The 12,022-nt window shown below is 56.5% G+C and overlaps 2 protein-coding genes across 8 annotated transcripts in view; both read left to right on the top strand.

Annotated features, from left to right (window-relative positions):
* Positions 1–5,705, top strand: part of WHRN (whirlin) — a 96,140-nt gene extending 90,435 nt beyond the window's left edge. For 2 of the 4 annotated variants that reach the window (XM_043566297.1, XM_043566299.1), the window contains 4 exons: positions 1,180–1,717; positions 3,750–3,928; positions 4,458–4,580; positions 4,830–5,705. In XM_043566297.1, coding sequence (XP_043422232.1) covers positions 1,180–1,717; positions 3,750–3,928; positions 4,458–4,580; positions 4,830–5,012 — 1,023 coding nt within the window. In that variant the 3' untranslated portion in view covers positions 5,013–5,705. Of the gene's footprint in view, positions 1–1,179; positions 1,718–3,746; positions 3,929–4,457; positions 4,581–4,829 lie in introns of all 4 variants that reach the window. The other 2 variants (XM_043566296.1, XM_043566298.1) reach the window with 1 other exon arrangement.
* Positions 5,706–9,636: 3,931 nt separating this feature from the next.
* The window catches only part of AKNA (AT-hook transcription factor), a 55,297-nt gene continuing 52,911 nt past the window's right edge, over positions 9,637–12,022 (top strand). For 2 of the 4 annotated variants that reach the window (XM_043566293.1, XM_043566290.1), the window contains exon 1: positions 10,205–10,285. The gene's annotated coding sequence lies outside the window, so the exon portion shown is untranslated. Of the gene's footprint in view, positions 9,733–10,204; positions 10,286–12,022 lie in introns of those variants that run through there. The other 2 variants (XM_043566294.1, XM_043566291.1) reach the window with 2 other exon arrangements.

Here is a 12,022-nt window from a genome sequence, read left to right as displayed (position 1 = left end):
GACTGGCTTCTTGGTGAGAGCCAGAGGCCCTCAGACCCAGCCCCAGGCCCGTGCACGAGGGCGTCACTCAGGCTTCTCCAGCAGCGCCCACGACTGGGGTGGGCGTCAGGCTGTTTGTTTGCTAAGTTGGTGTTACTTTTGATACGTTGTCTGAACGTGATCATAACAAGTACTGAAACGTGGAGTGTGTGAACTCCCTGAAGAGGCCACATGACCACCCTGGAAATGGAAGTTAGATGTGGCCTCGGCTGTGTCTACGTCAGCAGCCCCGGCAGCATCACTGTGCAGTTCTGACCCGAATAACTTCTGAACGGCCTGGACTCTGGAGCCAGACTGCCTGGGTTCAAATCCCACCTGTGCCACTGACTGTGTGACTTTGGGCAGGTTTCTTAACCTCTCTGTGCCTCGGTTTTCCCCTCTGTAAAATGGGGATAATAATCGTGTCCCTACCCCACAAGTTTGTGGCGAGGGGTACATTAGTTCATTTAAGTAAAGCATTTGGGACACACTGCCGTCCGAGCTTTGCAAGTGTTGTATGTTGGCATAGGCAGAGGGAAATAGCAATGGCCGTACCCATAGCTGCCACTTCCCGTGCACCTGCTGTGTGGCAGGCACCTGCTAGCACATTACACACGTGGTCCCTCACATCCCCTCACCTCTGCCGGGTAGATCCAGGTTTCCCCATTGCCCGGAGATGCACTTAGAGAGGTGCTGTGACTTGCCCAGGACCACACAGCCCCCGAGCCCATGTGACTGTCACCTTCTATCCATTCTCTCTCACTCCAGTCCTGCACATCTCCTGTCTCTAGTGGCCATGATAACCTTCTAACAAGAAAAGCCAAAGGAATGCTTTTTTTGTTGTTGTTCGTTTTGCCCTTCTCTCCATCCACCTCTAATTAAGTCTTGTTCCCTGTGATAAGTCCTGGCTGACGCCAGGAACTTCAGTTCCCAAAGGTAACGGTGCCATTCCCCAGAGACGCCCGCCAAGTTCCCGACGCTTATCAGCTGCTGAGATGGGGGGAGAAGTTTTCCACTCGGGTGTTGCATTATTCAGAGCCGTGTGGCCAAGAGCCTAGAGAGCAGGACGGAATTCCAGCCGGGGCCCGGCCTGCTCGGGGCGCCTGTCTACCAGCCACAATGGGCTCTGACTCCTTCTACTCCTGTTGGGTCTTTTGGCAGGATGAAGTCAAAGCCACCTCCGAGGGGCTGCCTGTCTACAAGCCGCCGCCTCCCCCACCCCCTCTGGCCCAAGGCCACAGCCGCCCGCCGGAGCCGCAGAGGAAGCCAGGGAAGGAGGGCCTCCAGCCACCTTCCTCGGCGTCTTCCCACTCAGGCATCGTCTTCTCGGCCCCTCGGAACCACAGCCCGCCAGCGGGCACTGCCCCTGCCCCGGGGGCCTCCTCAGCACAAGACTCGCCCTCCTCCCCCATCTATGCCTCGGTCTCCCCTGCCAACCCTGGCTCCAAGAGGCCGCTGGACGCCCGCCTGGCCCTGGTCAACCAGCACCCCATCGGCCCCTTCCCGCGAGTCCAGTCACCGCCGCACCTGAAGAGCCCCCCCGCGGAGGCCACGCTGGCAGGGGGCTGCCTCCCGCCACCCTCCCCCTCCGGCCGGCCAGACGTGACGGGCACGAACCAGCACTTTGTCATGGTGGAGGTGCACCGGCCGGACAGCGAGCCGGACGTGAACGAAGTGAGGGCGCTGCCCCAGACGCGCAGTGAGTACCGGCCGACCCCGGGTGGGCTGGGCTCGGGGTGCCCGCCCAGGGGTCGTGGGGGCACCCAGGCCCCTCCAGGTTGATCTGCCCATCGACGCGGAAAGGGGCAGCGTGTGCTCGCCCAGGGTGCTCTAGCCCGGGCAGTCCCCGCCTCGTGCCCTGTGCAGGGCCAGGGTGTCCCGAGCCTGTGTTGACACAAGTGTGAGCCCTAGGTCTGCCGCTTGGAACCGTATGACCTCGGGCAAGCCATGGGATGGCAGTTCGGTGACAGCCCCGCCAGGTCGCTGGGAGGGTTGTGCTCCTCCTCCAGCAGCTCCAGACCTGGTCACCCAACGATCTCTGACTCTCTCCCCAGTGAGACTGGACTCCTTGAGGCCAGGGGCAGCCTCTGTGATCTCAGTGCCCAGGGCCTGGAACAGGGTGTTGAAATTACGGTGTCTGGACCCCCAGAGGTCTCCACACCCGGGGCTGCAGGGTCAGAGTGCAGGCTGGACCTTCCAGACACCTGGGGCAGGGCTGCAGCCCCTGAGTTTCCAGGGGTGCCCAACTCAGCGGGTGGAGGGCAGTGGAAAGCCAGCTTTTCACTCCCAGAGAGCCCGGAACCTCCAGGTGTTCTAGATCTCCTCCATAGCAAGTTGGGTGCATTTTGCTGGATTCTGCTGCCATCTTGTGGCTCAAGTGATATATAGACCCCGCTGTGGCCAGGGAAGGGGGCAGGCCAGGTCAGGGGGGTGTTTGTGAACTGAGTGCCTGCTATATGCCAAGCAGTGGGCAGACTGGGGTACAGAGTACAGGGTCCCTGGGCTCAGGAGCTTGGTGAGGGAAGGCAGGATGTGGTGAGCAAAACCTGAGGTATCATCTGGCACTGAGCCCAGCACAGCCTGATTAAAGCGGTCAGTTGCGCCGTACCTCCCTGTGTGCCCGATGTGGTTCTAGGGGCCTTGTCTCTATTAGCAACTCATCTAACCCTCCCAGCCGCCCTGGAGGCTGGTGCTATTATCCCCATTTTACAGATGAGAAAACTGAGGCACAGAAAGTAACTGTGGAACAGACAAGTGTAGCACAAGTCTGTTCTCTTGTCGGTTTCACCCTACACATCATATCCATTCAGTTTTATGATAACACCATTAGATGGGTGTCATTGCTCCTGTGTTGAAACAAAAACACGAAGGCTCAGAGAAGCTGTGTAGCTCGCCCTGGGTTGCACAGCTGGTCAGAGGGGATTCAGACCTGACCTGCCAGACACTGGAGTGTCTCAAACTAGGGGCCAGGCCATTACACATGCAACGAAGCAGCTTGGGTTGACTGGTGAATGAGGGTTTGTGCCCACCACTCAGCTTGGGGTTGTGGAGGCTACAGACCAGGCATGGAAAACCTTCTAATTTTTTTTAAGTGTATTTATTTATTTTGAGAGAGAGAGAGAGAGAGCACAAGTGGGGGAGGGCCAGAGAGAGAGGGAGAGAGAGAGAATCTCAAGCAGGCTCCACACCACCAGTGCAGAGCCCGATGCCCGGGGCTCAAACTCACAAACCACGAGATCGTGACCTGAACCAAAGTCAGATGCTTAACCAGCTGAGCCACCCAGGTGCCCAGACCTCCCACTTTTTAATTGAGAGGGTGGAAATTTAATTTTTATATGAACTATCTTAATTTGAACGTGTTGGTTTATCGTTAAAATTCGATAGCACTGTGCAAGTTAAAAAAAATAAATAACTCACATTTGTGGACTGGGTTTGCCTCCTGGCCTCTGTTTTAATCATTATTCCATGGGCTGAGAACTGGGTGGTCAGAGAAGAAATTCTGGCAGACTTGGGGCCAGACCCAGCTGGAAGGGCAGGTCTCAGTGGTGGAAAGGTGTCTGGAGGTCTCTCTTCTCTCCAGCCCTGTGATCCCTTCATTCCTCCTCCCTAGTCCGTGCCTGGAGAATCCCCACAGCCTTTCAGCCTGCGGCTCCATCACCTCCTCCAGGAAGCCCTCCCTGACCCCAGCTGTATTAAACCACCTCTCTCCTCCTCTTCCCCACTCTCAGCAGCCTCCACACTGTCCCAGCTCTCAGACAGTGGGCAGACCCTGAGCGAGGACAGTGGCGTGGATGCTGGCGAGGCAGAGGCCACCGCCCCGGGCCGAGGCAGACAGATGGCATCTACCAAGAGCAGGAGTAGCAAGGAGCCGCCTCGGAACGAGAGGACCACAGAGGGGGCCACCAAACCGGTGAGCGAGGAGGAGGGGATGCAGACGACTGGGGGGGAAGGTGGGGAGCGGGAGGTCCCCAGCCAGGTTTCAGCTTGACAAGTGCCCACGGGGAGGAAGTGAGCCCGCATCACTGGAGGGTTGTGGGTACCTGGAAAGACCACGGTATCAGGAGTCTGGCGGCCCAAGTTAGGCCCTGCCTTCGCCACTGACAGTGACAAGCCAGGCACCGGAAGTTGGTCTTGAGGGTCGTTAAGCTCAGTTCTGAGATGGTGCACTGGCTGAAGCAGTCAGGCCTGGGTCCAAATCGTAGAGCCACCACCCAGCAGCTCCGGCCACTTAGCCTCCTGAGCCTCAGGGGGTCTTGAAGCAGTCAGAGATCTGGGAACACCGGGTTCTTAGCTTAGTGCTAGCATACTGGCAGCTTCCAGCACGGGTCTGGAGTCTGAGCCCTTTTGACCCAGGGGACATGTCATGGCCAGTCCAGCCCCCCCAGCCAGGCCTCCACCGAGAAGGCCTCAGTCACTGGTCTCCTTGCCCGCACCTGCAGCCCGGACTCCTGGAGCCCACGTCTACCCTGATCCGCGTGAAGAAAAGCGCAGCCACCCTGGGCATCGCCATCGAGGGCGGTGCCAACACCCGCCAGCCCCTGCCTAGGATCGTCACAATTCAGGTACGTCTCCGCAGGCCCCACCTGATCATCTGTCCCCACCCCCGAAGGCCCCTTTCTCAGCCTCTCAGAGTTCTGCCACCCCGGCAGACCCAGCCCTCTGCCCTCACTGAGCCTCAGTTTTCCTAATCAGGGCAGCGGACTCCCAGATGATAGCCTGCTTGGCGGTGTTGGGCCTGACCCGGTGGGTGTCAGAGCCCGGCCAGCCCTCGAGCGCCTCGTGTGCCCCTGCCCTGTGTCTTGCCCCTGCAGCGAGGCGGTTCAGCCCACAACTGTGGGCAGCTCAAGGTGGGCCATGTGATCCTGGAGGTGAACGGGCTGACGCTTCGGGGCAAGGAACATCGAGAGGCCGCGCGCATCATCGCCGAGGCCTTCAAGACCAAGGAGCGGGACTACATCGACTTTCTGGTCACCGAGTTCAATGTGATGCTCTAGGGGCTGAGGCCTGACGGCCTCCCACTGCTGCCCAGTCCCTGGCCCCAGTCCCTCTTCCCTCCTGGCACTAGTAAGCTCCGTGAGGGCCGGGGCTGCGTGGCCAGGTAGCAGGAAGACACCCCCCCCCCCCCAACTCTTTCCCGGCCCGCTGGCCCAGAACCAGGAGAAGAAAGCCCGGTGAGGCAAACGAAAGGTCGGGCCAGGATCTGGTGCCATGCCCGGTATACACAGTAGATGCCCAGTACGAGCGTGGGTTCGGGAAGGAGAGGAAGTCCACCTGAGGCTGCCAGGACCTGTTACTCTGGGTTGGATAAGGGGGCACTGTGCCCCCTTCCCCGCCAGCTGGCACCTGGCCCATCCTCAGATGTCCGAGCCTTTATCTGGAGTGAGGCCACGTGAGGATTCACAGACACAGCCCCCAGCCAGGGGGGCATCTCACAGGACCTTTAGTGCCACAAATAAGCGTCAAGCAACCCCCCCATTCCACACCCCCTTTCTTCCTGGCCCCTTATCCACCCCCATGGTATTTATTATTTATTTCCCCTCTCCTCACCCCTGGGGGCCCCAAGCCCCCAGCTTCCCACCGCACCCCCAGCCTACCCCAGAGGCCTTGCAGGTGACCAGCAATGTGAGCGTATTTATATACAGAGCTTATGACTTTAATTTTTCAATAAAGAAATCTGAACAAGGTTAGGGTCCGGCGTGCTGTGTGGCCTGCCTTTGTGGCTGGGGTTCTAATGGACAGATGGAGGACAGATGGAGACACTTAGGACAAGACACCGCCAGCCTCTCCCTCTGCCCCCCACGGCTCAATGTGGGACACACGTGGGGGTGCAGGGGCATCTGAGCCACACCCACATCTTGGAGCACGTTACCTGAAGGCTGTTCACAGAAGATACCTTTAAATTAAAATGCACAGGTATGTTATGGGCAGAATGCACAATGTGCATGGATGCTTTAACACACAGAGAGGGGCCTGCCTCAGGGCGGGTCCCAGAAGCCAACTCTGTGATGAGGATTTATATGCAAGTGATTCGTTAAGGAAAGGCTGCCACAGCAGACCAGTAAGGGAGTGGACAAGTCAGGAGGGGGAAAAGGAGAAAGCTGAGCAGGGTGGGATTTGAGGTGAAGCTGGGAGGGTGGCTGCAGCGTGATCCCACAGGGGACTCTAGAGTAGAAGGTGGGCCCAGAACTGTCCCCACTCAGGGCAAGGTGACAGGGCCTTCATGGGTCAGTCTTTGCACAAGGTCCGAGGAAGGGAAGGGTTAGAGGCAGTAAATTCCCAACCACAATCCCATTCTTTACCTGTACAGGCCAAGCTGTTCCAGGAGCCAAGGGCAGGGCCAGGGTTGGGGGGTGGGGGTGGGGCGTGGGGGTGTTAGAAGCAAAGACACATGTGAAGGGCAGGGAAGGGAGGGGGGCATAAAATGGTCTGCTACACCCCCGGGGCCCATTTCCTTCAACCCCAGGGTTTCTCTGGGATAAGAAGAGTTTGAGAAATCCTGCTTTGCCCAGCCCTGTGTCCAGAGGTCAGCTAGGGTTAGGGGCAGTTGAGTCCACAGACCTGCACCAGATCTTGCTTTAATCTGCTGCCATCACCTCCCCAGCTCAAGGAGACCACCCGAGGCCAGAGGCCTGGATTCCACCTGACCTCTGAGGCAGCCAGTATCCCTGAAGCCCCAGCCCCTCCTGGGGGACTCTTTAGGCCCCTCCCCAGTCCTAATAACCCTGCAGGGAATAACTCCCACCTGGCTGTCAGGCCCCAGCTCTCCAGGCATCAGATGCCAAATCCTGCCTGGTCATAGGTAAGTGATCTCACCTTTCTAGGCCCAAATTCCCCATCTGGAAAATGGGTGTGGCAGGCTGAATAATGGCCCCAAAGATATCCAGGTTCCTGGAACGTGTGAACATTACCTTACATGGCAAAGGGACTTGGCATATGGGGTTAAGGCATTTAGATGGGGAGGTTATGCTGGATTTTCTGGGCGGGGCCCAGTCTAATCCCAAAGGTCCTTGAAAGAGGGAGGCAGAGGGGGATGTGACACAGAGGGGGGAACAGTGCTGTGCTGAGGGCAGCAGAGGTTGTGATGTGCTCTGGAGATGGAGGGAGGGACCACCAGCCAGGAATACAGGTGGCCACTAAACACTGGAAAAATCAGGGAAAGAGATTCTCCCCCTCAGAGCAGGCAGAAGGAAACCAACTCCTTGACATCAGCCCCTTGAGACTGACCATGGACTTCTGACCTCTATTTGTAAGAGAACAAATTAGGGCTGCCTTAAGCCATGAACTGGTGACAATTCGTTACAACAACCACAGGAAACAAATGCAGTGGGGATACTGCGACTTGCCCCTGATGGAGGTTGGGATGCTGTGTGTGGGCCCTTGAACCAGGCTCAGGGTCAGCCCCAGGGTGATGACTGCAATCTGGATGATGCTCATGGCAAACGAAGGGTCCTCCGGCCTTAGGAACGCCACACCTTTTGCAGTCTCTAGTCCTCGTGCATCTTGTTCTGAACCTTGTGCATCCATCTATCACCAGCCCATGGTGAATTTCAGGCCAGTCACTGACCACCTCCGGTGCCTCCAACCAGCCATCTCTCCGCTCGGTCCAACTCCAGGAGACAAGAAGGCGCCTGGCAGCTGCTGCCCACCGCCCCAAGTTTGTACTCTGAAAAAGTAGGACAAGAATAAATTTCTGGGACTGTTGTTTCTAGAATTTTTCGGCCCAACTCCAGGGCTGTGGCCCATTGGGCCTTAGGGTCCCCCTCCCAATGGAATTTTAAACAAACTTAAACTCCTTTGCCAGTGGGCTTAGAAAGGTCAAGTTTCTTGCCCAAAGTTATATAGCTAGTGAGTGGTAGAGGCCAAATTCGGATCCATGGCTGCCTGAAGTCCACATCATAAAGCAAAGACAAGGGGCGCCTGGGTGGCGCAGTCGGTTAAGCATCCGACTTCAGCTCAGGTCATGATCTCGCGGTTCGTGAGTTCGAGCCCCGCATCGGGCTCTGGGCTGATGGCTCAGAGCCTGGAGCCTGTTTCCGATTCTGTGTCTCCCCCTCTCTCTGCCCCTCCCCCGTTCATGCTCTGTCTCTCTCTGTCCCAAAAATAAACATTGAAAAAAAAATTAAAAAAAAAAAAAAAAAGCAAAGACAAGCATGTGTCCTGCTGTCTTCTGAAGGGACCCCAAACCATGGGTGAGGGTGGCTTTGAATAATGGAGGAGGGAGGGGTCAGAGGTCCACCCTGGCCACAGGTACCTGTGGCCCTCACATCTTTATTCATGATGCCAGAATTGGGGTGGTGGGGTGGTGTGGGGACAGTACTGCTGGAGAGTCTCAGAATTCACTGCTAGATGAAGAAGGCAGGAAGAGGGTGAGTTTGGGGCCTGAGCCAGGGCCTGCCCAAGCAACTGCCAAGTTGCCCTTCAAATTACCTGGAGCTCCCTCTGCTTGGGAGAAAGGAGGGTGAGGGATAGAACAGCCCAACGTGAGGACTACAAGGATGGAGAACAAGACATCGCTCAAAGGGTCCACACTTCAGAGTCTGACATCTGGGATCAAATTCCACCTCTACTATTTCCTGGCCCTGTGATCTGGGGCAAGTCATTTAACCTCTCGGAGCCTCAGTTTCGCCATCTTTAAATGAGGAGCCTAGTATTAACCTAGCGTGTAGGTTATTCGAAGGATTCGCTAAAATGTTAGCCACTGGCACATAGTACACTTTCAGTAAAATAGAAACTGTTGCTGTGATTATTATTGGGTGCGTGTAGGGAGCCTCAGGCACCCTGGAGAACCGGGAAGAACTTTCTGCAGGGAGGACAGAGAACTGACTGCAACAGAGATGGATGCAGGTCCTCAGCAAGAGTCTTTCTGCCTTGGGGGCAGTCAAGGCCTCGTGAAATAGCGTTGGTGGAGGGGCTCTTTAAATGAGTGCCATTGATTTCTTTCTTCCGGGTTTGCTGCTTTCTTTACTTCCTCCCCTCAGCACCTCTGTGAGGCTGGCGTCAGGGATCCCTTTAGTGGCAGCCAGCGGCAGAACTGGGGCGGAAGCCTAGGCCAGTTTGACACTTTACACGACCATCCTTCAAGGTGACCTCTCAGTGGACGATGGATCATTTCTGTCCTGTACTCACTGCTGGACTTCGGGCAAGCTCTTGTCCCTCTGGAGACCTGGGTTCTCCCACCTGCTAATCATTGTTGGTTTGCACTAAGCATATGCTTAGAGAGTAGTGACAATACGTACCTACCTCACAGGAGAGGACGGAGCACAGGAAGAGCTCCCAACAGTTCTTGACAGATAAGTGCTCAAGAAAAGTTCGTTATTACTAATATTATACTGTCATGAAGCAGTCCGCTTCAGCTATGAAAGTTTGTGGTTTCTTTTTCATTGTGGCTCTGTGCGAGCTTGCACAAATGTCTCAGCTCTGGGCCTCAGACTCCGGTCGGCACTCGGGCGGGTTCCAGGAGGGACACGAACCTGCCAGATGTGAACTTTTCAGTGCTGGAGCCCAGGCCGAATGCCTGGGGGCGGGCCGCAGGCGGCCGCCTCTCTGCGATTGGTGGAGCTTCTCGAGGCCCCGCCTCCCTGGGCCCTCCCCGCCCGTCACAGGCCCGCCTCGGGGATTAAGCAAAAAATCGCCGCCCCGCCCCGCACCGGGATTGGAGGCCTTTGTTTGCCGCTCAACTCCAGGAAACCACGGGCGCGCTGCGACCGCCGGCAGGTGAGGCGCGGGGTGGGGCTCGCGGTGGGTCCCGGGCTAGGGCCGGTCCTTCGCTGGGTCTCAGTTTCTCGATCTGGGGAATGGGGAGGAGAGCGGACCGCGCCGATGGGCTCCGATCCACGGGGACTGCCGCTGCTTTCTGTCTCTCCCACGTGGAAACCCCACGCGCCCGGGAAGGAGACCGATCGCCGCTCCGGGACTGGGAGGGAGTCCTGGACCGGCGTTCAGCGTCCAGTCCTAACCCGGCTGGCCGCCGGGTTCCGCAGGCGCCACCTCCGGCCTCAGTCTCCACCTCCGCACAATGGGGGCGTTGGCCTTTGCTCTCACTCCAGCTGGGGCTGGTCGCAGGGCGGGGAGAGGTCCCGAGGGGATCGGGGGTGGTCCTTGGCGGGGCCTCGGGCCGTGTTTGGGTTGGAGGTGTGGCCCGGGTAGCTGTGGTTACGGGGGAGGTGGGACTTCTCTGTCCTGGGATTTGTGTGAGATTCTTGTTCACCAGGCAACAACCCGCGCAGCCTGACAACTCGGAGCCGCGCACCCTCCCCGGACGCCTAACGCAAGTTTCTTTTCCTCTTTTTGGCAAGGGTGAGGGAGGCAGAGCAAGGGCCAGCAGTGAGGATGGGCAGCTCGACAGTGGTAGGGACTGGAATGGACTGAGAAATGAGACCAGCCTTTCTCAGTACACAGATGGGGAGACTGAGGCCGAGAGAAGGGGCGCCTGTTGCCCGAAGCGCACAGCAGGGCAGGCGCAGTGCTGGCCTCTCCCCAGGGCGATGCCGCTGGCACCCGCGGCGGCGTGCGACCTTGGAGGAGAGTCTTCCCTCATCCTTTCCCCCGCTATTGTTGAAAGAAATGACAGGTTGGAGAGGATCATTACCTACCTTTCAAAAGCTTCTGCTTCTCAGTGATAAAGTTGGAAGGGAAAGTTGCTGATAACAAGCCCGGGCTATTTTGAAGCTTTGAGCCTGAGACAGGTTGTAGAGAAAAGAGACATTGTTTCTGTCCTCCAAAACGGAAGAAGAAATTGTTGAAACCGAAGCACAGAGGACTGAGGTTAGATACCTCCAGGGACTTCCCAAGAGAATTTACCAGGCGCCTCCTCTGGCGTTGGTGGGTTTGACTGTTGGTTTTGCTTTGTCAAGAAAACAGAACCTGAGGGGGCTTAAGTCTAGCTTAGGGTGATAGACCCCTTGGTGTTTTGGGGACTATTCAAGTTTTATTCCCAGTTCTTCTGCAGGAAGGAGAAGGTGCCCGCATGGGGCCTCTGCCTCCCCGAAGCCCAGTGGTTTGCATCTGAAACATGTGATGTAGGCTGTTTCTTGCGAGGGGATTTCATCAGCTCCCACCAGCCTGAACACTCTGCCAGAAGCACCAGGGCTGGGGTTACCAGAGATGCTGGGGATGGTCCCCGCACTGCCGCTGTCATGCTGAGACAGTATTTTGGAAACTGGTGCCTGCCAAGGACATTTCAGTTTATCCCCAGAGGGGGGAAGAAAGTATTTTTAAAGCATCCAGCTGAATCACCAGGCAAACGCCAGGTCTTTTTTGTGTTTCCTCAGTCCTGGGAGATGGGACAGATCTGGAGATGGAGAGTTAGAAGACCTGGGTTTCAATCCCCAGCCTGACTTCCATTCTGAAAGCCTCAGTTTTCCTCTCTGTTAAATGGGAATGGTAGTAGGCACTCCAGTGCCTACTGGAGAAGAGGAAACTGAGGCCCAGAGAAAGGAAGTAACAATAATATCGATAACGGTTACTGATTACTGAATGCTATATTCTCGCCACTGCGCCACGAGTTTTACTGCAATGACTGAGGTCTGGGAGGGCAGGAACTTGTGTCACCTTCTTGGTACTCAGTACAGAGCCCTACACATAGCAGGTGTTCAGTGCATTGTTGTGGATCGCCTGGATTGTATCACTTAGTGTTCACATTGTTGCCATGAAGTGGGTGTTATTGCTGTTCTCCTTTTACAAATGAGAAGCCTGAGGTTCAGAGAGTTTAAGTCACTCACCTGAGGTCACACAGCTTTTCTTTGGGGTTGGTCGGCCCTTACTTTGGGATGTGCAGGGGCGTGTCGTCTTGTGGGAGCTGACCGTGTGCCTCTCTCTCCGGTGCTGTGCTGGTGATACCACATTGGTAGCTTGAAATTGGCCATAAGGTGGGCATTTACACTATGGCAATCAGCAGATCAGGCCACAAATCAGGCTTTTTCTTTTCTTTTTTCTTTTTTTAAGAAAGCCACATGTGAAGGGTAGTGTGGGATAGAAGGCCAGCACTGCTAGGAGGTGGAGGGTT

This window comes from Prionailurus bengalensis, chromosome D4, assembly GCF_016509475.1.
Source record: "Prionailurus bengalensis isolate Pbe53 chromosome D4, Fcat_Pben_1.1_paternal_pri, whole genome shotgun sequence".
NCBI classification, from domain to species: domain Eukaryota; kingdom Metazoa; phylum Chordata; class Mammalia; order Carnivora; family Felidae; genus Prionailurus; species Prionailurus bengalensis.
Note: the sequence above shows the minus strand (reverse complement) of the source record. Positions and strands in the feature narration are given on the sequence as shown.